Genomic DNA, 22,752 nt, shown 5'->3' with positions numbered 1-22,752 from the left:
TTGTGACAGCGTGGATGGACCTGGAGATTATTATGTTAAGTGAAATAAGTCAGGCAGAGAAAGACAAATATCATATGATCTCACTTATATGCAGAATCGAATAAACAAAGTGAACTGAGGAACAGAATAGAGGCAGAAGCAGGGTCACAGAGACCAGAGGACAACTGTCAGAGGGAAGGGGGATGAGGGGATGGAATCAGAAAAGGTGAATGAATCAGTGAAATTAAAAATACATAACACATAGATGCAGAATAGAGGACAGCAAATCTTAGAGGAAGGGGGGGAGGGATTTAGGGGGAGGGGTGCAAAGGGGGTGTAATGGGGAACATGGTGGGGGGAGTGGGTGTTATATTTAGTGGGACAGTTGAATCCATGTTAACACAATAAATTAAAATTAATAAAAATTTAAAAATATAAGAAATAAAAATGTATATAGTAAATTTCCTCATTTTTATTGTACTAGATGTTGACACCTCATCTTTAATCATTTTAATATGGCTAATTTGACTAATTCTTTAAAAACAAGAGTTTTTATTGGGAGAATGTAGTCTTATATATTCCACTAATGTTTTTATTTTCTGAAATATTCTGTTTCTCAAATTCCTTTGGAACAACTGATAATGGGAAAAATCAGGACCACTTTCATTTGGCCAAACTTTCCTTGTTGGCAAGCAAGATGACATTATTCATCATTTGTGGTTCTAAATGGCCTGTGACTACTTCTAAATACTAAAAGTATTACCAAAGGTCCCAACGTTGCCATCATGAACATTTTTCAATGGACAATATGGAGTCCATATAGGTGATTTTACAGAATTCCAAAATATTTTCCTGAATGACTACATGTTCAAAAAAATTAAGCATACTCCCAACAGGGAAAACGTTGAAAGAGACATACTTACTTGAATGCATAAGTTGTCATTTTTTAAAAAATTTATCATACTATTTATAATTTATATTTAAAATTAAGTACCAAGGGCTATATAATAACAAAACAAGAAGGAAATGGATAATAAATTATAAAGTTCTGGGTATGTGCAGAAATTGAAGACCAACATGATTCCATAGAAAAACTAGGAATCAAATAGTAGAAAAAATTTTAATTAGGATTACTGTCATATTTAAGTTGTCAAATGTACAGTGTACTTAAAAGCAAACAAACTGGGTAACTTTTGAAGAATGGAACTATTTTGTGCATCAGGAAAAAAAAACATACATGTTTGATTTTTATTAAGGTGTATGTCTTAGACACTTTTTACACACCAATAAGTATCCAACTTCATTTCAATTCTTCACATATTTGTAGTTCTCAGGAAAGAACAGAGACTTGGTAATTTATTATTAGATTACTCTAGAACTACAAAACTCACACCAATTAATACATTTGTTGATAGTTATTCCATTTTATTGATGTTATCCCAAGTTACTTTATAGTTTATTACATGGAAGAATAAAAACCGTTGTGGGATGCACAGGTGGGGCAGGAGAAGTTTTAAGGCAGTGAAAATACTTTGTATAACTCTATAATGATGGATGCAGGTCTTTATGCACTTATTCAAACACATAGAATGTACACCAAGATGAAATCATCATGTAAACAATGGACTTCGAATGATTATGATGTATCAATATAGGTTCCCCAGTTGAGTTAATGTCCTACTCTGGTGGGAGACTGTTGATCATGGGAAAGGCTATGAGTGTGAGGGGCAGTGGTTATACAGGAAATCTCTGTACCTCCCTCCTTGTCAATTTGCTATAAACCTAAAACTGCTCTAAAAAGTCAAAGTCTTATAAAAATCATGTGATTAAAAGGTAAAAATAAATAAAATAAAATAAAATAATAAATGATTATTTTTAAATTATGCCATTAATACCAGTGCTACATATGACATTATTCTACCTGACCCATTGAGGAAATATTTTGCACAATGACAAAAATTTTCAACAATAAAGTATGTAAATATGGAGATATTAAAGCAATAAAGAAACTCATTGTAGATCAGTAAAAAGCTTTACAAGGCTTTTATTCTGTTACACTATATAATAATAGTTTCTACCAATTTATTTATTTTTGTTTTTAAAATATTTTAAATTGAGTTTATTGGGTTGACACTGATTAACAATATTATACAGGTTTCAGTTGCAAAATTCTATAATACATAACCTGTACAATATATTTTGTGTTCACCACCCAAATTCAAGTCTCTGTCCATCACCACTTATCCCTCCATACCCTCCTTTACCTCCTAGCATCCCGCCTTTCCCCCAGAAATCACTACGCTGTTGTCTGTGGTTTACGAGTCTGTTCTCTACCAATTTATTTAATACTTATGATTGTGAGTTACAGTGTTCAACTATGGTGCTGTGCCACCTGTGAGAAAGTGCTGAGATGGTGACATCTACATTGGCTGAGAATCTCACCCTGGCCTCTTGAAGGGCTTAGACACATCAAGGAATATATATTCCCTGCCATGAAAATTATATCAACATTTTCAGGGACAATGATAGTGTTTGAGTGTTTCTCTTTTCACTTTCCTGTTTCTTCATCTTTTTGATAATTTGGTATTGGAAATAATTGGATGCTATAATAGATGTGTGGAGAACAAGTGGTTGATTATTATCCAAAACCACTGCCAGCATAAGTTTTTTGAATTGTAAATAACCAGCTTTAAAATTATCCAAAACTAATTTCACCATTTTGTCAAGGATTCTTTTTTATCTTTTCCTCCTATCACAGAGCACCCCATTACCTATAATACACTGGAAATTATCAAAATGATTATATATCTGGAATAGAAATTTCATACTATAGTTTGAATTAATCAGACCAATACATATTACATTATAATGACAATGGAAAATGAGAATGAACAGGATAGGATAGGATAGGATAGGATAGGATAGGATAGGATAGGATAGGATAGGATAGGATAGGATAGGATAGGATTGGTTAGGATAGGATAGGATAGGATAGGATAGGATAGGATAGGATAGGATAGGATGGGATGGGATGGGATGGGATGGGATGGGATGGGATGGGATGGGATGGGATGGGATGGGATGGGATAGGATAGGATAGGATAGGATTGGTTAGGATAGAATAGGATAGGATAGGATAGGATAGGATAGGATAGGATAGGATAGGTTAGGATAGGATAGGTTAGGATAGGATAGGATAGGGTAGGGTAGGATGGGATAGGATTGGTTAGGATAGGATAGGATAGGGTAGGGTAGGGTAGGATAGGATAGGGTAGGGTAGGATAGGATAGGATTGGTTAGGATAGGATAGGATAGGATAGGGTAGGATAGGATAGGATAGGGTAGGGTAGGATAGGATAGGGTAGGATAGGATAGGATAGGATAGGATAGGATAGGATTGGTTAGGATAGGATAGGATAGGATAGGATAGGATAGGATAGGATAGGATTGGTTAGGATAGGATAGGATAGGATAGGATAGGATAGGATAGGATAGGATAGGATAGGATAGGATAGGATAGGATAGGATAGGATAGGAATGGGAGGAAGAGAAGAAAGAGAGTAACAGGTAACAAGAGAATGGAGACAGCCTGACCTGTGGTGGCGCAGTGGGTAAGGCGTCAACCTGGAAACGCTGAGGTTGCCGGTTCAAAACCCTGGGCTTGCCTGGTCAAGGCACATATGGGAGTTGATGCTTCCTGCTCCTCCCCCCTTCTTTCACTCTCTCTCTTTCCCCCCTCTCTATAATGAATAAATAAAAAATCTTTAAGAGAATGGAGACAAAGAGAGGAAATTTTTAATTTCTATATTTTTCCTGGGAGTGAATCTTAACTATACTGTAAAATCCCACGCTGCCTACTGTACTTTTATGCTTCAACTAGACTCAAATTAATTGATCACTAATTGTCATTGAACTTCACGATTAGTTTTTGGGATTAAAATATTGAAGATTGCTTGATTCAGGACTTAGAAATGTGTTTTCTCTGTGAGGTAGAGATATTTGATGGTGATTTACTATGGTCTTTCTTCCCATATTTATTAATTTTCTTTTCTTTTTGCCATTTCAGTTTTAATATCAACAAATATAAAACATACCCTTTTATTTTCAGGTCTAGAAGTTGATGGAATATATCGAGTTAGCGGCAATCTGGCAACAATACAGAAACTAAGATTCATTGTCAACCAAGGTAAATGATTTCTTTATTTCAAACAGTTTTTAGTAGATTTATCTCAACCAATATTTCAGATTCTATGCCAAAGGCATTTTGAACATTGTGGACAAGGCCCACCAGGGGTGAGGACGATGGAGACTCAGAGAACCGACTCTGGAGACCAGGTTCAGTGACGCAGATCCATTTTATTCAGGAAATAAACTAGCTTATACACACAGGCTCAGCGTATAGGGTGTTACAGCATGTTCTTCAAAGCCAATGGCTGAAAAGTCAGGGAGCTGCGTGATTGGCGCTGAGTCACTTCCTTACAGCGGGTGAGCTCCCTCCTGCATGTGCCTAGGAGGGTTTTAGGTGCTGGAGTATTCTCACAGCATTGCATCAGCCACAGCTGTTAGTACTGTGCTCTACGCTCTACCTACAGAATATATAATAATGTGTTTTGAAAGAAGAAAGAGAAAGTTAAAGAAAGTAAACAATTATTACCAGAGAAGTAAATGATAGTTTACATAAAGATAAATAGCATAGAGAGAAAGACCAACTAATAGTTTTTGTGAAATAAATAATGAAAGGAATATGCCAAACTAAAAATGAAGAAAAGAATAAAAATGTAAAAGTAAGAAAAATAACCTAACTTCTAAAAGTGTTATTGGCATATAATAGACATAATCTATTATATGTTAATAAATGAATAAATGAATGGTAGAAAATTTAGGAGTCAAAATCACAGATGTCAGAAAACTAAATCATTGATAAGTAAAAATTAAAAATTAGGAAATGCATATATCAGTAAATAAAAACAAATTAAAACAATGTGACACCACTACACAGCTATTAGAATATCTAAAATCTGAAACACTATCAACTCCAAATGCTGACAAGTATATGTAGCAACAGGAACTCACAGTCATGGCTGGTGAAATACAGTGGGTACAGCCACTTTGGAAGATGGTTTGGCAGTTTCTTATGAAAATAAACATATTTTATTATGTTTGTATGTGGTATGGATATTCTTACCATAATACATAGCAATTGCATTTCTTGGCATTCACCCAGATGAGTTTAAAACTTATGTCCACACAAAAATTGGCACACATATTTTTGCAGCAGCTTTATTTATAGTTGATAAAACTTGCAAGCAACCAAGATGACCTTCAATACATGAATATATAAACAAACTGTGGCACATCCATATAATGGAATATTATTCAGTGATAAAAAGAAATGAGTTATCAAGCCACAAAAAGATTTGGAAGAATCTTAAATACGTATTGCTAAGTGAAAAAAACTAGTCTGAAAAGGCTACATATTGAATTATCCCAACTGCATGACAATCTGGGAAAGGCAAAATTATGCACAGTAAAAGTTCAGTGGCAGGGAAGGGAAAGAGGGATGAATAAGTGAACACAAGGATTTTAAGGCCATGAAACCATCTTGTTTTGATATTGTAATGGTGGACACATGACAGTATGTTTATCAAAATCTATATAATGCACAACACAAAGAGTGAAACAATGTAAACTGTGGACTTCAATTATTAATAAAATATCAGTATTGGCCCATTGTTGTAACAAATGCACCACACTAAAGCAAGATGTTAACAATAAGGAAAAACGACTGGGGGTGGTAAGAGGAAGAGTCCATAGGTATCTGGCAACTCTATATTATCTGTTGTTTTTCTGTGTAAACCTAAAAGTTCTCTTTAAAAAAAATCTGAGCCTGGCCAGGCGGTGGCGCAGTGGATAGAGTGTCAGACTGGGACACAGAGGATCCAGGTTCGCCACCCTGAGGTCACCAGCTTGAGCGCTGGTTCATTTGGTTTGAGCAAAGCTCACCAGCTTGGACCCAAGGTCACTGGCTTGATCAAAGGGTTACTCGGTCTGCTGTAGCCCCACGGTCAAGGCACATATGAGAAAGCAATCAATGAGCAACTAAAGTGTCGCAACGAAAAATTGATGTGTCTCATCTCTCTCCGTTCCTGTCTGTCTGTCCCTATCTATCCCTCTCTCTGACTCTCTCTGTCAAAAAAAAAAAAAAAAAAAAAAAGACTATGAATTGAGAAAACAGATTATACAATTGTATTTTTTTGAACAAATATGTGATAACTATACATAGTAAAAGTGTTGCAAATAAACAAAAATTTTGGCAAATATATTAAGAGATATATTTGTTTTGTGGTAGATATACAATAAGATATTTGTGAGGTTGTTTAAAAAAAAGACTGAATTAAAATTAAAAAAATTAGAAAATGTTGAAGAAAAACAATGAAACTAAAGCATCGTAATGTGGTTACAGATAATTCATAGGCTGAAAATCAAACATGTATCGGCATTTTGTTTAACCACTCTTTGCTGTTTTTATCAGTAAAGACAGGACAGGGCACGGGGTAGGAAATGCACTTGTGAGATGAATAAGATAGAATGTAGCATCGTCTTAGACATATGGCTCACAGTAGTTATTTAATACAGGTAAGTTTTCCTTTCACTAAAAACAGTCAAGAGTGTCTCTGCCTTCAGGATTCACAGTCATTGTACTCTGGCTTCCCTCATTTCTCACTGGCTTCAGGTGCTCTGAATTTCCTTCACAATACATTTGCAACTATACCCCAATATTTACATGCTGTTGTATCACTAATGTCTTCACATACTCTCCTCCCTCTACTTGATCAATATCCTCATGTTTCCTTTCCCACCCCACCTAACACAGGCTTTCTGCCTAGTAGATTTCTCCTTATTTTTCAAGGCCCAGATTATAAATAATTCCGTCCTGGGTTCTTATTTCATTGGTAGTCAAATTTACTGTAATTCATACTCATCTAACTTCTAAACTTCAGTTTAAAATCCAGAGATATAATGCCATCTTTTGGAGAGAATATTGTAAAATGTACTCAGTGATTATATTTTGCAAACATTAAAATCTGAAAGTCTTGGAATGAAAAAAAAGAGGATACTATTTTTTAGGGTCTTCTACAAATCTCTGAACACCTGATCATCCTTGAATCTCTTTCCATTAAAGAGCAGTAGCCCTCGGTCTCCATAGAGGAATTTTAAATTAATATTTTTTGAATAATGTGTGTGTTGCACATAGAAGTAGTATTACTGAGAATCATTAAATTCTTCATCAGTTCAAGTCAGGTTGAATCACCTTTTAAGTGTTGACTGCAGTGCTTTTGACCAGGGGGCAGCTCGCTCCCTTCTGGGATCTCTGAAGTTCTGCTTGCTCGCTAATGTGAACCTTTGCCTTCCACAATTCCTCTCCTTCCTGGGCAATAAAACAGAACTGAACATTACCTCAGTTACTCATATTGGCCCCATTAGACTGACCCGGAGCACACCTTCTGGGTAAAAATGGAATAAACTAGCCCAACCTTCTTTTCATTCCCATTTATAACCAGCTAAAATTACTGTTGCAATATTTTTCATACTGAAACCATATCCTGATTGGAATTCTAGACAGCTGGGCAACACATTTCTTCTACAAAGAAGAAATCTCAAAACAGAAGCCATGGTGGAAACAAACACTAGTTGCATTTCCTGCCTTTAAAAAAAAAATTATGCTCAGCAGTTTGAAAAGGCAAAAAAAATCTGCAATGAAAACATGAAATCTGTCCATCTCGTCTTTTGCAATCCAAACTTCAGCGTCCTCTGAGACTGTGTAAGTGCTCATGTTTCCATAAGAGTTGACAACGTAAAGCTGGACGGAGGCCTGAGTTGGTATCTGGTAGCACAGAATTGTCAGTAAACTGTCTTCCTGGTTTATAGCACTGTCAGAATGCAACACAGTCAACACAAATTATGCTACATTAGGACCTTTGGTACTGGCAGTTTTGTCCAGGTTGTGTTGTGGAGTTTCTTTAATTAGATGATAAAAGAAATGCATATACCAGTCTCTCTCAAATTTTGCTAATCAGATTATCATTTGAATGAAATTTTTGGAGTGGACTCATAACCTTGGTACAAACACCATACGTTCTCCTCCATACACCCTGGTCTCTGACAGCAGAGCTGACTTAGAGGAGAATCAGTGGTAGGATGGAAAGAGGCTGAATGTGTACATCATGGCCTTCTCCTCTCTGTGCATACGTGTGTGTGTGTGTGTGTGCATGTGTGCAGTGAAGTAAAGTGGTGATGATTTTATGAAAACCATAAAGTGATATGTGAATGCAATGCATTCTTTTTTGTATTTAACAACGAAACATGAATGATTGCTGCATACCCTCTTTGTTTTGACACCCTTTATCTCTTCCATGCTCATATTCTACAATGTTTTCTTTTTAAAAGGCTCTAAATATACATGTTTGAAATGAACAAGCCCTCCCCACCATCAGAGTAGACAAATGAAAACTCATTTGGGAGATTTTCATGAATAGTTCAGTTGCAGTTTATGTATTTCACTAACTTTCGTGAATGTTATAATCATCAGTGATGCTGAATATGCCAGGTGAATGATTCAATTTGTTTTGGTTTTCTGTTCAAATCACTAAACCAGTAGGAATTGCATACCCTTACTGAACTTCCAGATTAGATGGCCTACAAGTTTAACTTAAAGTGATAACTTTTGAAAAGCATTTCTTAATTATAACTAGTGATGGTCATAATATTAATTATTATTATTTTAAAAGTAGCTAACATTGCCACAGTTTATTATGTGGCAGACACTGTACTAAGTGCTTTACTTTTATAATTGAATTCAGTCCTTCCTACTATCCCTTAGAATAGGTACTATTATTGTTTCCATTTTAAAGATGAGAACACTAGGCTCAGAGATGTTAAATAATGTTCCAAGGTCACAAGGCAAGTGAGGGAGCTAGATCCCAGGCCTCTCTGCTCAGAGCCTGTTTTGAAAACCACTGCCACGATTTGGCTTTTTTCATTCCTTAAATATTGATTACTTCCTTTTGAAAGTAGAGATCAGTCTTTTTGTGCTATACACACTGGTTAGTGACTTTATGTTTACACCTGCTTTCTGGTACTAGTAAGTGTCATAGAAGTTTGGCTAAAGCTGTTCAAGAAAGAGAGCTGCCTGGGAAAACACCAAGCATTGCAGTTAGTAATGAATAAGCTTGGCACTACCGTTCTCTGTAGGGCTTAATATATCTATGTTTGGACCAAGAAACTGCTTTAACACAATATTCCATTGCAGCCTTCAGGGAAGGCATCAAGATTCTCAATGTGCTGGGCTGTCGATGCATTAGTGAACAGTGCTCTGCCGTGTGTGGTGTATTTGGTGACAGCTGTCAGTGGCATTCTGCTGATGCAACTCTTCTGCTCTACAAGGGCATCCCCGAAAGAAAGCTGGTCCATAACCTTAGATGTCGACCTGTCATCAGTCTGTGACATTGAGTTGATTCTACAGAATGATCTGTGACCTGATGATATTTTCATGTGAAGGCACTTTGGCGAAGGACAAGCCCCAACATGAGGGATGCCACACGACCATCTTGAGAACGCTTGTCAGTGGGTCTTGGAAGTCCCACCAGGCTGCGTTTCCCCTTCTCACAACCGCACTCTTGTTGGGGCTGCACATCTAGGCTTATTTCCCTCATTCTCCAAATGAGTTGAAACTCTCTGTGGTGTTACTTACACTTTCTCCTTCACCTTGTAATACAAGGGACTAGAAAGACCAGCATCCTTTTAGGAAATAATCAACTGTGCAGCTTCTCAAACCCATAAGCCAATGGGATAACCACAAAGCATTGCAGAAAGAACAGACGGGAGATTTTCAGACTGGTAGTTCTTAGTAAACAGTAACAAATATACCTCTAATCATTTGTCAGAAGTGAAAGAAATTGCTTCTTATCAGGATTTTAAGCATATTTTCCATCTATAGGAAAAAATTAAAGGAACATTCTAGGGACATCCTCTTTCACTTTTTACACCAGGAGGAACAAAATATCTAAATGCCATAAATCTACATGGCCAAGAATTTTAATTGGGTGTGTGGGTGTGTATATATGTGTGTGTATGATTGTGTGTGTTTTAAATGGAAGAGGTTTTTTTCTCCCATTAATTTGCAGTCTTACACTTTGCAGATTTTTATTCACCCAGATCTTATTGGCATAATAATCCACACTAAATATTGGCTTAAAGAGATGAACTTGCTTATTTTGAACATGCTAAGCGTAAGCTCCATTGAATATAAACTATAAAATACATCTAAGCTACTTTCGTATAGATTCACGCCACAAAGCAAAACAAATCAAATCATTAGCTTTAGTAGCTCTCCCTGTGCTTTTTGTATTACCAAAAATTGGATAAAAGAACAGAAAAGAAAGAATGTGAACAATTGACAGTTTCATCAGGAAATGAGCAATTGGATAAAACAAACAAAGACCTGGAAAAAGATTTCAGAACTTCTGATTCTTATAAAATAGCCTTTATATCAAGCCCAGTCATTTTTCTATTAAGTGTATTTATATTGCCCTCTGATTGTTTTTAAAACAAGGCATTTCCTTAAGCCAACTGCACTCTCACCATCAACCACAGCGGCGACAACAACAGAAAAAACTGTGTTATTTGCTTTTTCTCCCATTCCTCAGGGCCTTTTCTTGGTAAGTCGGATCATGGATATTGCACCTTTCTGGCTTCCATGTGACAAGATTATCTTTTAACAATGATTTATTTTTCCCATTAAAGCTGAAAAGATCACTTGATCATAAAAGAGCCAGACTCTAACATCGTTCAGAGCTTTGGAAACTTTCTTGGACTTCATTTTTCAGCTACACTGAGTCAGGGAGCTCAAACACGACTGATGGCGAAACTTTTATTGCTTGCTAGCTGCTTAAAGAAATGTGTTGTCGTTAGGAGATCACGCTGAACACAGGGGTCAAAACAAATAAGCTCCTTGCCTTTATACACATTCATGTAGTTTCTAGTTTCTACATAATATTCTAGTAACAATTTAATGAATGTTTCTAGTTTCTAGGGTATGCAAACTCTGGCTACCTATTTAAAACAAAATTATACTGTATGTTTATTATAAATTATATTTTATGATTTATTACTTACCAAGCAATAAGGCCTGACCTAATGTTGTGAGTGAACAATTGAAAGCACGGGGTAAGAATCAATGGAACTGTCTCTTTACTTCGATTCTGAGATTTTTTTAGTCTACACTCTTCATTTCCAAAATGGGAATAATGATGAAAATGTGAGGACTTTTTGGCCAAGTAATATTTAGTATTCATTTTAATTAAGATGACAATATTTAGATAAACTCAGATCAGTATGATTTAGTTTTCTCAATATAAACATACTTAATATTAATGATCAAGTATGTTTTTTGACTTTCACATGGCTGAATTCTCTTTGATGATATGAAGATTCTTTTTCTAGAAAGAAAAGTCAACCTAACAAAGCTTTGGAGACGCCCTCTATCCAATGATTCATTTCATTACTAGCCAAATTCATAGGACTTCTGGGTTCCTGGATACAATAGAGAAATTTGGTTTTATGTTATCAGTAGGCTTTTGTGAAAGGCCACATTTTAAAAGAATAGCCCATGATCACTGGAGAGGGCAAGTGAAGTCTACTAAAATTTTAGGTCCTAATCAGTTATAGCTTTTCCATGTAGATTTGGCTATTGAGTCCAGAAATTAAATAAGCCAGAGTTATGAAACTGCCAATCTTCAAGGAAAGTTATAAAAATCCATCATCACCATAAATCATCATAGTTGCTATCAGAATTAATGAGTAGTTTAACTAAAAATTGTAGGGTAATTCACCAAGCTTACTTCTGTCCTAACTGCTCTATCTAGCAATGGCTTCCAACCCTGACCACATTTCAGAATTGTATTGGTTATCTACTACTCTGTAACAACATGATCGCCAACTTAGCTGCTTATAGCAAAACACATTTATTATTGTTGGTCAGAAGTCTGGGAACAGATTGGCTATATTCCTCTGTCAGGTTACAATTAAGGTGTTGGGTAAGGGTGGGTTTTCACCTGGAGGCTTAATAAGAGACAAGTCTGCTTCCAAGCTCACATGATTGTTGGCAGGATTGAGTTCCTTGTGGGTTGTTGGACTTAAGGTCTCAATATAATTAGCTGTTGACCAAAGGCCTTATGGACATCTTTACAGGCCATCTGCAATGTGCCAGCTAGCTTCATCAAAGCAGCAAGGATGAGAAACCAGTAGCTAAAGCAGAAGTTGCAGTCTTATGTAAGATAATCACAAAGGCTACAATCCAACTTCTTTGGTGCATTCTGATGTTTAGAAGCAAGTCACAGTTCCTATCCATACCCTAAGGGAGGAGATTATACAAAATATACACCCAAGGAGGAGGGAATAATTGAGAGTCATCTTAAAGTCTGTCTGCTACAAAAATTCAGTGGTGGAGGTTTTCAAAAATAAAGGTTTTGGAGCCCGATCATAGAAACTCTGGTATAAGAAGTCTGTGGTTGGAACTGTTAAGTATGTATTATAAAAGAAAAACTCCCTAGTTGAGTCAAGTGCACAGCCACATTTGGGAACCGCTGCACATTATCGAGCTAGATATATTCTGGTTATCTAGTGGAGACATGGCCTACAAACAGTAAGACATAGGAATGAAATTCTTGTTTTAGGAAAGCAGAGACAGACTATGACTTTTATTAACCAGTTTGCTAGTGATGCAAGATTTTTTCTTTCACTTTTGTTAATGTAATAATGTTCACTAACTTTTATAAACTCTGAGTCATGATTTGGTGTATAACTAAAAAATGCTATTGATGTAACATAGATGTTATTAGTATGATTAAAATGATATACTTTTTCACAACTGCAATTCTTTTCTAATATTATAGATTCTGGAGTAAATGAAAAGAAAAGATGTTTTGTCAAGAATTTTCTGGAAAAACTAAGAATTAAATAGTATTTTAAAACATAACAGAATAATGCTGATGTTAATGATAACTAGCATTTCACTGAGAATCCACTACATGGCAAGTATGCAAAGTTAGTTATCTATAATCCTCAAAAAAGTTTGCAAGGTAGATAACACTTTATTATTCACATTATTCACACAAGAAAACCGTGACTCAAAAAGATTAAGTAACTTTTCTAAGTCCACAAAATTAATATGCTCTGAAGCCAGACAGTGAACTCATTTTAAGTGTACTCTAAAGAATCTATTGCTGGTGGCTGGATTCAATTTACTGTGGAGGAGGAGGCAGAGAAACATTTTCTTCTTTTTAACATCAAAGAATCAAAGCCACTTATTCTTATTATAATACTATATTATAATACCAGTTTATGTGACCCTTTTATAAGAGAAAACCTCATTTATAGGTGTCCTTTTGATAAATAACCCTCAACTGCCCGTGACTTCATCACGAATAATAAGTTTGGTTCATTTTTGTATTCCCAGTATAAGGAGGAGCCTAATACTCTGTACGAACCAAATAAAGATTTTTTTCTCTTACAAAATAAAAGAACGATAAACTTCTAATATCAAATAATCTCATTGTTATATTATGTTAGGTACCATTTCTGAGTGTCTCAGTAAAGAAAACGCATGCTATATTTTACATTGTGTTTTCTTTCAGACTCCTATAATTAATATGTAATTTTAGATTGAAGAATCATGGGACATAAACAAAGAATAGAGAATCCTGTGTCCCTATTCTCTGCTTCTATAAGACAATGCTTGAGAATAGATGACTTGCTGACTTGTTGTTTCTCAACAAAGTATGGTATTAGCAACGGACAGGTCAGCCATGATATTGGGGAAAATGGCACTGCCATTTTGATTCTCCAAAATATTGGGAATGAGTAAGTAGAGAGAAAAGCAAAATTAGACAAATAGTAATAAAACTATATTGCTCTTGCCTGACCTGTGGTGGCGCAGTGGATAAAGCGTCGACCTGGAATGCTGAGGTCGCCGGTTCAAAAACCTGGGCTTGCCTGGTCAAGGCACATATGGGAGTTGATGCTTCCTGCTCCTCCCCCTGTTCTCTCTCTCTCTCCCCCCCCCCATCTCTCTAATAAAAATGAATAAATAAAATCTAAAAAAAAAAACACCCAAAAACAAAAAACTATATTGCTCTTATTAATCTCATGCATTGAATTTTGAAACTGCTTTTGTTTATGTATAGAAAGTCTCTGTTGCTGGTAATTACAGATTCAGTGACTCACATATATTTATATAGCACCTCTTTTCAAAAATGATCCACATGGTTTTGAAGCATTTCCTAACAAAACTGTGTTATAGAAAAAAAAAAGTATTCTTATTATACCTCAAAGCTGCCTTTTAAAAGGAAAAGTAATAACAGTGCAAGGTCAGGAAGACATTTTTTTAAGTTTCCTTGTACACCCTGAATATAAATCTGTAAAGTTTACAAATGTAGGGCCTGAAGCAATGCTTAAATGAAAATCTGAATGATGTCGAGTCACAAAAATTTTCAAACCCATTTTCTTTCCTGCCTCCCTCCTTGGGGCCACTGGAGAAAGAGCGGCAGGTACTTATCCGTTCTTGTGCTCTCTGAGGCTCTCAGCACACCAGGAACAATGTGGAACTGAGAGGTAAGCCCCATAAAATACGAGTTCAACTTTTACATTATTCATCCATTGACAGACACCTGAAGAGCTCTTACTATGTGCCAGACAACATGCAGGATGCTGGAAATACAGCAGTGAACACAGCAAATGATATTCACATTGATGTAGCGCTTATGATTCCATGGATACTCCAGTCCAACAACCAAGAAGACTGGTGGCTTAGTAAGTGTAAATTAGTGAGAAAATACCAGGATCTGCTAGCTCCAAAGGTTCTTCTTCCTTCCTTTCCTATCTCACCACATATTTCTCTCATCTTTTGTATTTTTCACCCACCTGACTAACTTTCTTTATCAAATACATCAAGCTCATTTCCTTTATAAGGTTTTGGCCTTTGAACCTGTTTACCTGAAATGCACTTCCTTCAGACCCTCACAAGACTTACTCTTCTCAACATTCAAGTCACCTTGTTTTTTTTAAGTGAGAGGAAGGAAGATAGTGAGACAGACTCCCACATGTGCCCTGTCTATATCCTGGCAACCCCCATCTGGGAACAATGTTCAACTTAACCAAGCTATTTTTAGTGCCTAAGGCTGACGCTCAGACCAACCAAGCTATCCTCAGTGTCTGAGGCCAACGCTCAAATCAATTGAGCCACTGGCTACCGGAAGGGAAGACAGAAAGAAGGGGGAGATGGAGAGGGAGAGAAGCAAATGATTGTTTCTCCTGTGTGCCCTAATGGAGAATTGAACCTGGATGTCCACACACCAGGCCAATGCTCTATCTACTAAGCCAGCCAGCCAGGGCCTCAAGTCCCCTTCTTAACAAGGCCTTCCATGACTAATACATCTAAAATATGCCTTCACCCTTCCTACCCAGTCACTCTCTGTTCCAATATCTTATTATCTTTTCTTCAGAACACAGGCTCTCTGAAACTATCTTGTTTTTCTATTGGTTGCTCCAGAGCCTGCCTGCCTTCCTACACTGTAGCCTCTATGTGGCAAGACCTTGCCTGTTTGATCACCTAAATATCCCCAGTTCCTATTGCACCTGGCACATAATAGCCTTCAAATAAATATTTGTTGAAATATGAATGAATTTAATAAGTGAATTAATGAATAATGTTGGACCACTAGTAATTATAAGGCCCTGATCAAAAGGTAATATTTAGCTTCTAGGACCAGAAAGAAATATAACCCCAGGAAAGAAAATCTTTAGACTCTGACAGTCTTTGTCCAGCCAGACCAGTAAACCATATATTTCTCTCACCTGCTATCTCCCACCACTACCTGAGGTCACGATCTGACTGTCCAGCATGGACCACATAAGAAAGATGTGACAAAAAGAAGAGGCAGCATTCATCTGAAAGACCAGAGCCAGCTCTAACCTCCTGGTCCATTAGGCCAAGAAAGACTATGTAAGTGATGAATGACTCTTAACCAAGGTGGTTCTAAGACCACAGTCAGAACTGTTACCACCCGCTTATGTGAATTTCCAGAGTGCGATCTCTCTCTGTGACATTGCTTATTGCCAAGGGCCTGCCAGCTGCATTTCAATCTACCAAAATACACCTCTGGCTCATATTGCAAGTAACTTACCTTGTCTTGCCTGGCTCAAATAAAGTAAAACCAACTGCAGAGTATATCAGAAGAATTAGGGGAAGAGAAAAATTAGTTTAAAGAATAAAATAAGGCTTTATTTTTCTACGGAAAACTTCACATCAGGATTTAATGATTCAAAAATATTTCTTGAAAAATCTATGAGCCAGGCTCTTTTCTAGGTACTGGGAAGAGCCTAAGTGAATCAGGCTGTGGTGAAGTGATTATTTTAGTGTCAAGAGATAGATAATAAGCAAATAAACATGCTCACAGGTCATGTCAAGAATCAAGATAATATAATAATATGATAAATGGGGATAAGTGGATGGTCCTTCAATGGAATGCTCTGAGAATATCTCCTTAAGGAGGAGCCATGTGAGCACAGACGTGCCCTGATGGGAAGGAGGTGTGGGCAAGAACAGAGTAGGCAGAGGGAGCCTGGTCCAGAGAAAGGCTTGGATGAGATCAGGACACACAGGGCAGAGGTGGGCAAAGCCACCCCCACAAGACCCTTGTGAATCAGGACAAGAAGTTTTGTCCTTCATTCTAAGTCACAGTGGTGGAAGGGGATGATAATCAGGATGGTATTATTTTTTAAAATCTTTCTAGCTTTTATGAGAAGACTAAATTGTAGATGGCAAGAGTAGAAATAGAAGAATAGTTAGCAGGCTGTTGCATAATTCAGTGAAGATAAAATAGTGATCACTTATTTACATAAAGTAAAAACCATATTCTAATTTGTTCTCATTTTCCATGTGCCTTTTGAACCATTTTTTTTAGGTAATAAGGTTCAGTGAGAACACCGGCCAAAAAGTTAGAAAACCTGGGTCAATTTTCATATCATTTCTTACTAGCTGTGTTTCCTTGCCTGAGTCACATAACTTTCCCAGGGCAATTTTACTGTATTATGTTTAAAGCAGGACATCTGTTCTAATGGGCTGAGTCAATCACATGAGACAATGAACCTATTACATCAGGAAACGCTGCACCATGTAGAAATGGAAGTTATACTGAAGTGAGTCCGTCACAACCATCCTAATGGAGACACCTATTATAATATAAAGAAGTATATGGCTTTCTATAGTAAAAAATACTTGATAAAGACTTAAACTCATGTCCTCCTTGGATTATTTAAATATAACTCAAATTTTCCCTAGATCACCCTGATCCACAAGAATTGCTGCTCCTTTTAAATTCTATGCTGGCCATTTCAGCTATTCAACAAACAATAATCTCATATTATATGCTATCATATATCATTAGCAGAAATTAATGCATGTTTTATCTCTTCAACACACTGAATACTTAAGAATAGAGCTTATATCTCTTAAGTCTATATGTCCTACTTCACCTTGATAGACTTGATAGACTCTACACATTTCAATTAATTTATTGAATAGGCTCAGGGTTGGGCCCTTTCTTTAAAAAGAAAGGTGAGATATTGTGCACATGCTGGAGATCAGTCTCCAAGTGGACCTTTCACTGTGTGCTGCTGAACTCCGTTCCAGAAACAATGGCGAGCGATGCATAGTAAGATTAGGTATTGCTGATTTTTATTCTCTTTTTTTCCTCCAGTTTACTAATTTCCTAAAATGAAACACATTTCTTTGAAAGAAAAAAGAGAGATATTTTGTTTTAAAGAATTAAATAAATCCTCTTTAAGAGAATTGCTTTTACTCCTTAGAACATGCCAAAAGAATGTCACTGCTTGAGTTCTCTAAAGCAGTTTTAAAGGCCGTCTCATAAATCTTTATAAGAAAGTTACTACTTCACAGATGAACAAAAGTCCCGATGAGTTTAAGCAAATTGCTGAAAGCTGCCTCTGTTCATTCAGCTGATATTTCGAGAAGGCACTCTGTGTGGCATGGTCATCTAGAGACATGCTGGATTGGAAGCCCAGTGATGGTCACCTAAAGCCCAGTTTCTACTGTGGAGGCTTTGGGGTGAGCAGGGTGTCCAATAGCCTACTTAACATAATGTCTGAGAAATTATAAAAGGCCCATTGGAAAAATTTTGCTTAAATAGCAGCCTTTTTTACTGTTTCTCTAGCTCCTCATCTTTTACATGTCTTCAAATTGTCTTTTTTGTGGCCTCCTCACCCCCTGCTACATTTCTCCTTAGTGAGCGCCTTGTTCTCTCTTCTCATTAATCTAGTCCTTTCATGTTCTGACAACTATGAGATTCACTCTTGTTTCTCTGCTCAGGATGTTGGGATTCAATATCCTATGAGCCATAGTGGCTGCAGCATGTATGTACATTATTATTTGACTGCTCCCAGTGGAAGGAGCAGCATTTCTATTTTTCTGAGCAAGGAACATACTATCATTGGTTTTGTTGACTGGTAAACTAACCTCAAGGCAAATCTCATGATTCCTGGAATAAATCTCAATAGGAATTAGTTTCTTTTCTACTGTGTTCCCATAGCATTTGGTATCTGCAGTTCAGCGCGGGTTTTGGTGTATATCATATTATCTTTCTTTCCCTTTCCTGATTGTTAGATACTGGAGGATGAGAGTACTCACAGTTACCTCTAGATTCCCCATTATGCCCATCACGGCCGAGAACCTTAGGGGCCCTAAGTAAAGTTATACCTGCCAGACCCCCTTGTTATGCTTGCCAAACACAGTCAGAAATGTCTGCCTTGGCATCAACATTACACTTCTACCCACAGAGATCCTCCTCACTTGAAACTGGGGTCGATCATCAATCAAAAGATAGAGGGGCCAATGGTGACCTTGGGTCCTTCAGGTGACCCTGCCCTCATTCCTGACACCTCCAAGATATTGCGCCTTAATGAACCCACTTCCCCCTATTTACACCTAAAGCACCATCTTCTCAATTCCTTCTCTACCTCTCCCTTCCCTTACCCTCTACTGAACTTGAGCATCCCCACCTCCCAGGAGTCTGCTCAGGTTCTCCAAGGCACCAGTCTGTTCATCTGAGAATACTAGTTCAGGCTCCCCACTACTCCTTGAGAATAACCTCAGGGGCCTCTGATAATCAGGCTAAGAGTGAGGATACCAAGTAACCACACACGGCATTCATAATAAGTATTGTTGACTAGATTCCTGTCACCCATTTAGAAAACTGTAAGCTAGTTAGGGCTGAAATTTTCTTTTTATGACTCAAGAAAATGGTGCATCTCTCATATGTTTACTCTTAGTTCTGAATTAATATAAACCCTCCTGAACCCTAAAGCCAGGTGTAATTTCTAGATCACTGCCCTCACTACTAATCTAGTTTCCTAAGAATTCCTCCTAATTAAACACTTTAAAGAGACATAAAGTACAACTAAAACACACAAAAAAAACATATAAAGAGCTATTTAAAGAACTTTAAAAGAGTAAAACATACTAACTAAATAAATCCAAATCTTCAAATTACAAAAATGGAAATTTAAAAATGGAAAAAAAATACTTCTAGATATCTTTATATCCATTTCCTGAATTACACCATTTTGTGTGTTCATAAAAGAAATAATATTCAGGTGCTTTTTATTTCACTAAGATAACAAAAGGAAATGTTAACTATAATGCAGTTTCCTTACTTAAAAGTCTGTAACTGGTATTAATGAACTTTTAAAGTGCTAATTTTAATGCTTACACCAACAGAAAGATGCCTTAAAGCAAAACCTCTCATTTCTTATCTGCTAAAAGCACCATGTTTGCATCCCCTACAAAATAAAATGGTTGAAATAGGCTTTTTGAATGGTTTAAAGTTTCAAGGACTTCCCTTGTTCACTGTTATTCTGTAGAGAAAACAAATTTATAAAATCACTTCTATTAATGGTCCCTCTGCTTGAAAATGGAAGTGCTCCCAAATACATCCCACTGTAGGGAAATCAAAAATAACATGTACACCACAAATATGTTAGCCAATTGAGAATATTTATTAACTAAATAATTTAATAATAAAGAAAATGCCTACTTGATTAATTGTTACAGAGTAAAAATTACAATAAAACTGTCTTGATCAGTGCTTTGCAGAAGCGCCATTACTGTCTGTGCAGTTGTTTAACAAGGATTTAATTGGAAAGATAAGTGAATGCACATTTAAAAGTATTGTTAATTTGCTTTATAATCACCCCATTCTTCACAGTATTGACAGCACAAGGCACAAACCCCTTTCTGTTTTACAAGTATTATTTTCCATATGTGCACAATAAATTCTGAAGCAGTAATTGGAAATTTTATGAGTTTCAACATACCTAGTATAGTAGGTTTAGAGGTACACTCTTCCTCTGTAAGAACAAGTTCTAGTTGTTGTAAAGGAGTAACAAATCTAATTTATATATTCCTCCCATTTACTATAGATCATAATCATATTTTGTCCACTTCTAGAAAAAGTTGCATCCTTATAATCATATTTTGTCCACTTCTAGAAAGAGTTGCATCCTTAATATTTTATTTTTAATGAAATCAGAAATGAGAGAAGAAAAAATGTCTGGATTATTTTTTAATTGAATTTATTAGGTTGACATTGGCTAATAAAATTATACAGGTTTCAGGTGTACAATTCTATATAACACATCATCTGTTTATTGCATTGTGAGGGCACCACCCCAAGTCAAGTTTCCCTTAATCACTATCTATTCCCCCTCTACTCTTTCAGTTTATGCCTGTTTATTTTCTTTAAAAATACACATAAACAGTAGAAATTCTTACCAAGGTTCGTTTCTAGACTAAATGAAATGGCCATACCAAAACACCTTTTTTTGAAAACAGTTGCATCTGAATCTATTAAAGGACATAAAAAGAATCAAAGAACATCTTCTGTGCATGATTTTTAGTGGTATAGCCACAAACACAGACACTCTCCTCCACACTCACATACCCCCTAGAGTTTGGAAATCAAAAATCCAATCGGTATGGTTTTCAAAGCAATGTGAATGCAATACCTCTGATTTCTGAGCAAGAACCTTGCTAACCAAGTTTCAATCACGTAAGGCACAGAGACATGCTTTATTGATGAGAACCTAAATCTGCTTTACAAGCAAGTCATTTGCTTAGTCCAATGAGCGGAGAGAGCTGTTAGAGTATGTTTATTTACTGATTCTGAATAAGCCACAATCCTCAGATTTTAAATTAAAAAATAAAAAAAGAATGAAAGTTTGGGCCTTGTCTTGAAAATGGTTAGCTATACTTGAACGTATTTCAAAAGCAAGAATTGTTCCAATTGTATATTGTCTCTCCATAAATGAAGGCTGCCCTCCTGTTCATGACCCAAAGTGTCTCATGTCCGTAACACTAAAACCATGAAGAGATATGAGGAGCGTGCTTAGTGTCCCCCTCGGCCATGCCCCATCCTACTGAAATTGTTAGAAATAGTTTTAACTTTGGTTAACTGTAGGTATGTGTCTGTAGATAGTAAGAGCTTCAACTGCGAAAGCTTAGAAAATCTGAGGAGAATTTTTGTGACAATCTTTTTCAGCAGAAACGCTTTGCCCATTGGATATAACATGTTACTTCATGTGGTGTCATGGGAAAAATTGGTTGTATCTTTTGTTTGGCTATGCTTCTAAACCTCTTAACCTCTTGAATTTACATTAGCTGATTATGCTTACAAAGTAAAATAGATATATATTGAGTTTCATATACTTAGAGATTTGCCAATAAATGCTAATATCCAACCATTAATAACTCACCAACCACGTGACTCCTTTTTTTATTCCTTCCTACACATACATAAACACACAAATATGATAAATAGAAGTAATCTGTAAACTGAGTACATGTGTACTTATATGTTCTCACTCTTTCTCTCTCTCTCTCTCTCTCTCTCTCTATATATATATATATATATATATATATATTATACATGTGAAATAAAACCATACACAAGAACACATATGTACACACTTTAAAATCATTTTTATTTCTTTCTCAAGTTTCTTCATTAGAGGCATGGATTTTCAAACTGTTTGTCTTGGGTGAACGTGTCTTTGGGAATCAAGACCTTTTATGTGCCCCATTTCAACTCTACAGAGCTGAGCCTGGCGCAATAACAAAATGTTCAACTGTCCTGTAATTAACTGAAATGAGGAAAGTGCACTGTTTAATGAGAGAAGCAGGATTCTGCGTGGGATAATGGGAAGACTCTGTGTTCTGTGCCTTTCTGCACATGAGGAGCCATGGGGTGCAGGGAAGTGATGAGGCCTTGTTATGCTCCAGTAGGGGGAGCTTTATTTTCCCTGCTGTACAAACAGCATGGTGCATGTGTTTAAATATGCCATCCTAAAATGCAGACTTTTCATTTTCATTTTGCAAGTGGGAAATTTCACTATGTGATGGGCACATTACTCTTCTTAGCGACACATTTTGTGCAAACTCATTTGGGAAAGAATAGGAAATTTAGAATACTGCCTTCATATTTCTTCTGGAAATGTTAGCCTGAATCCATTATTTCCAAACCTGATGAGGATTACAGTTCATTTGTATTTCTCAGCAACCCATATTGTATTCTGTTTTGTGAAGTAAATAAGAGATGATACCATTCTAATAGTGCCTGTATTTTGTTTTCCATACGAATAGTC

At 36.4% G+C, this 22,752-nt stretch overlaps 1 protein-coding gene across 1 annotated transcript in view; it reads left to right on the top strand.

Moving 5' to 3' along the window:
* ARHGAP15 (Rho GTPase activating protein 15) overlaps positions 1–22,752 on the top strand; it is a 694,101-nt gene that overhangs the window by 484,600 nt on the left and 186,749 nt on the right. Inside the window, exon 11 of the mRNA XM_066279712.1 lies at positions 4,088–4,165. Within this exon, the coding sequence (XP_066135809.1) occupies positions 4,088–4,165 (78 nt within the window). The remainder of the gene's footprint in view (positions 1–4,087; positions 4,166–22,752) is intronic.

Source organism: Saccopteryx bilineata, chromosome 5 (genome assembly GCF_036850765.1).
Source record: "Saccopteryx bilineata isolate mSacBil1 chromosome 5, mSacBil1_pri_phased_curated, whole genome shotgun sequence".
Lineage (NCBI taxonomy): Eukaryota > Metazoa > Chordata > Mammalia > Chiroptera > Emballonuridae > Saccopteryx > Saccopteryx bilineata.
Note: the sequence above shows the minus strand (reverse complement) of the source record. Positions and strands in the feature narration are given on the sequence as shown.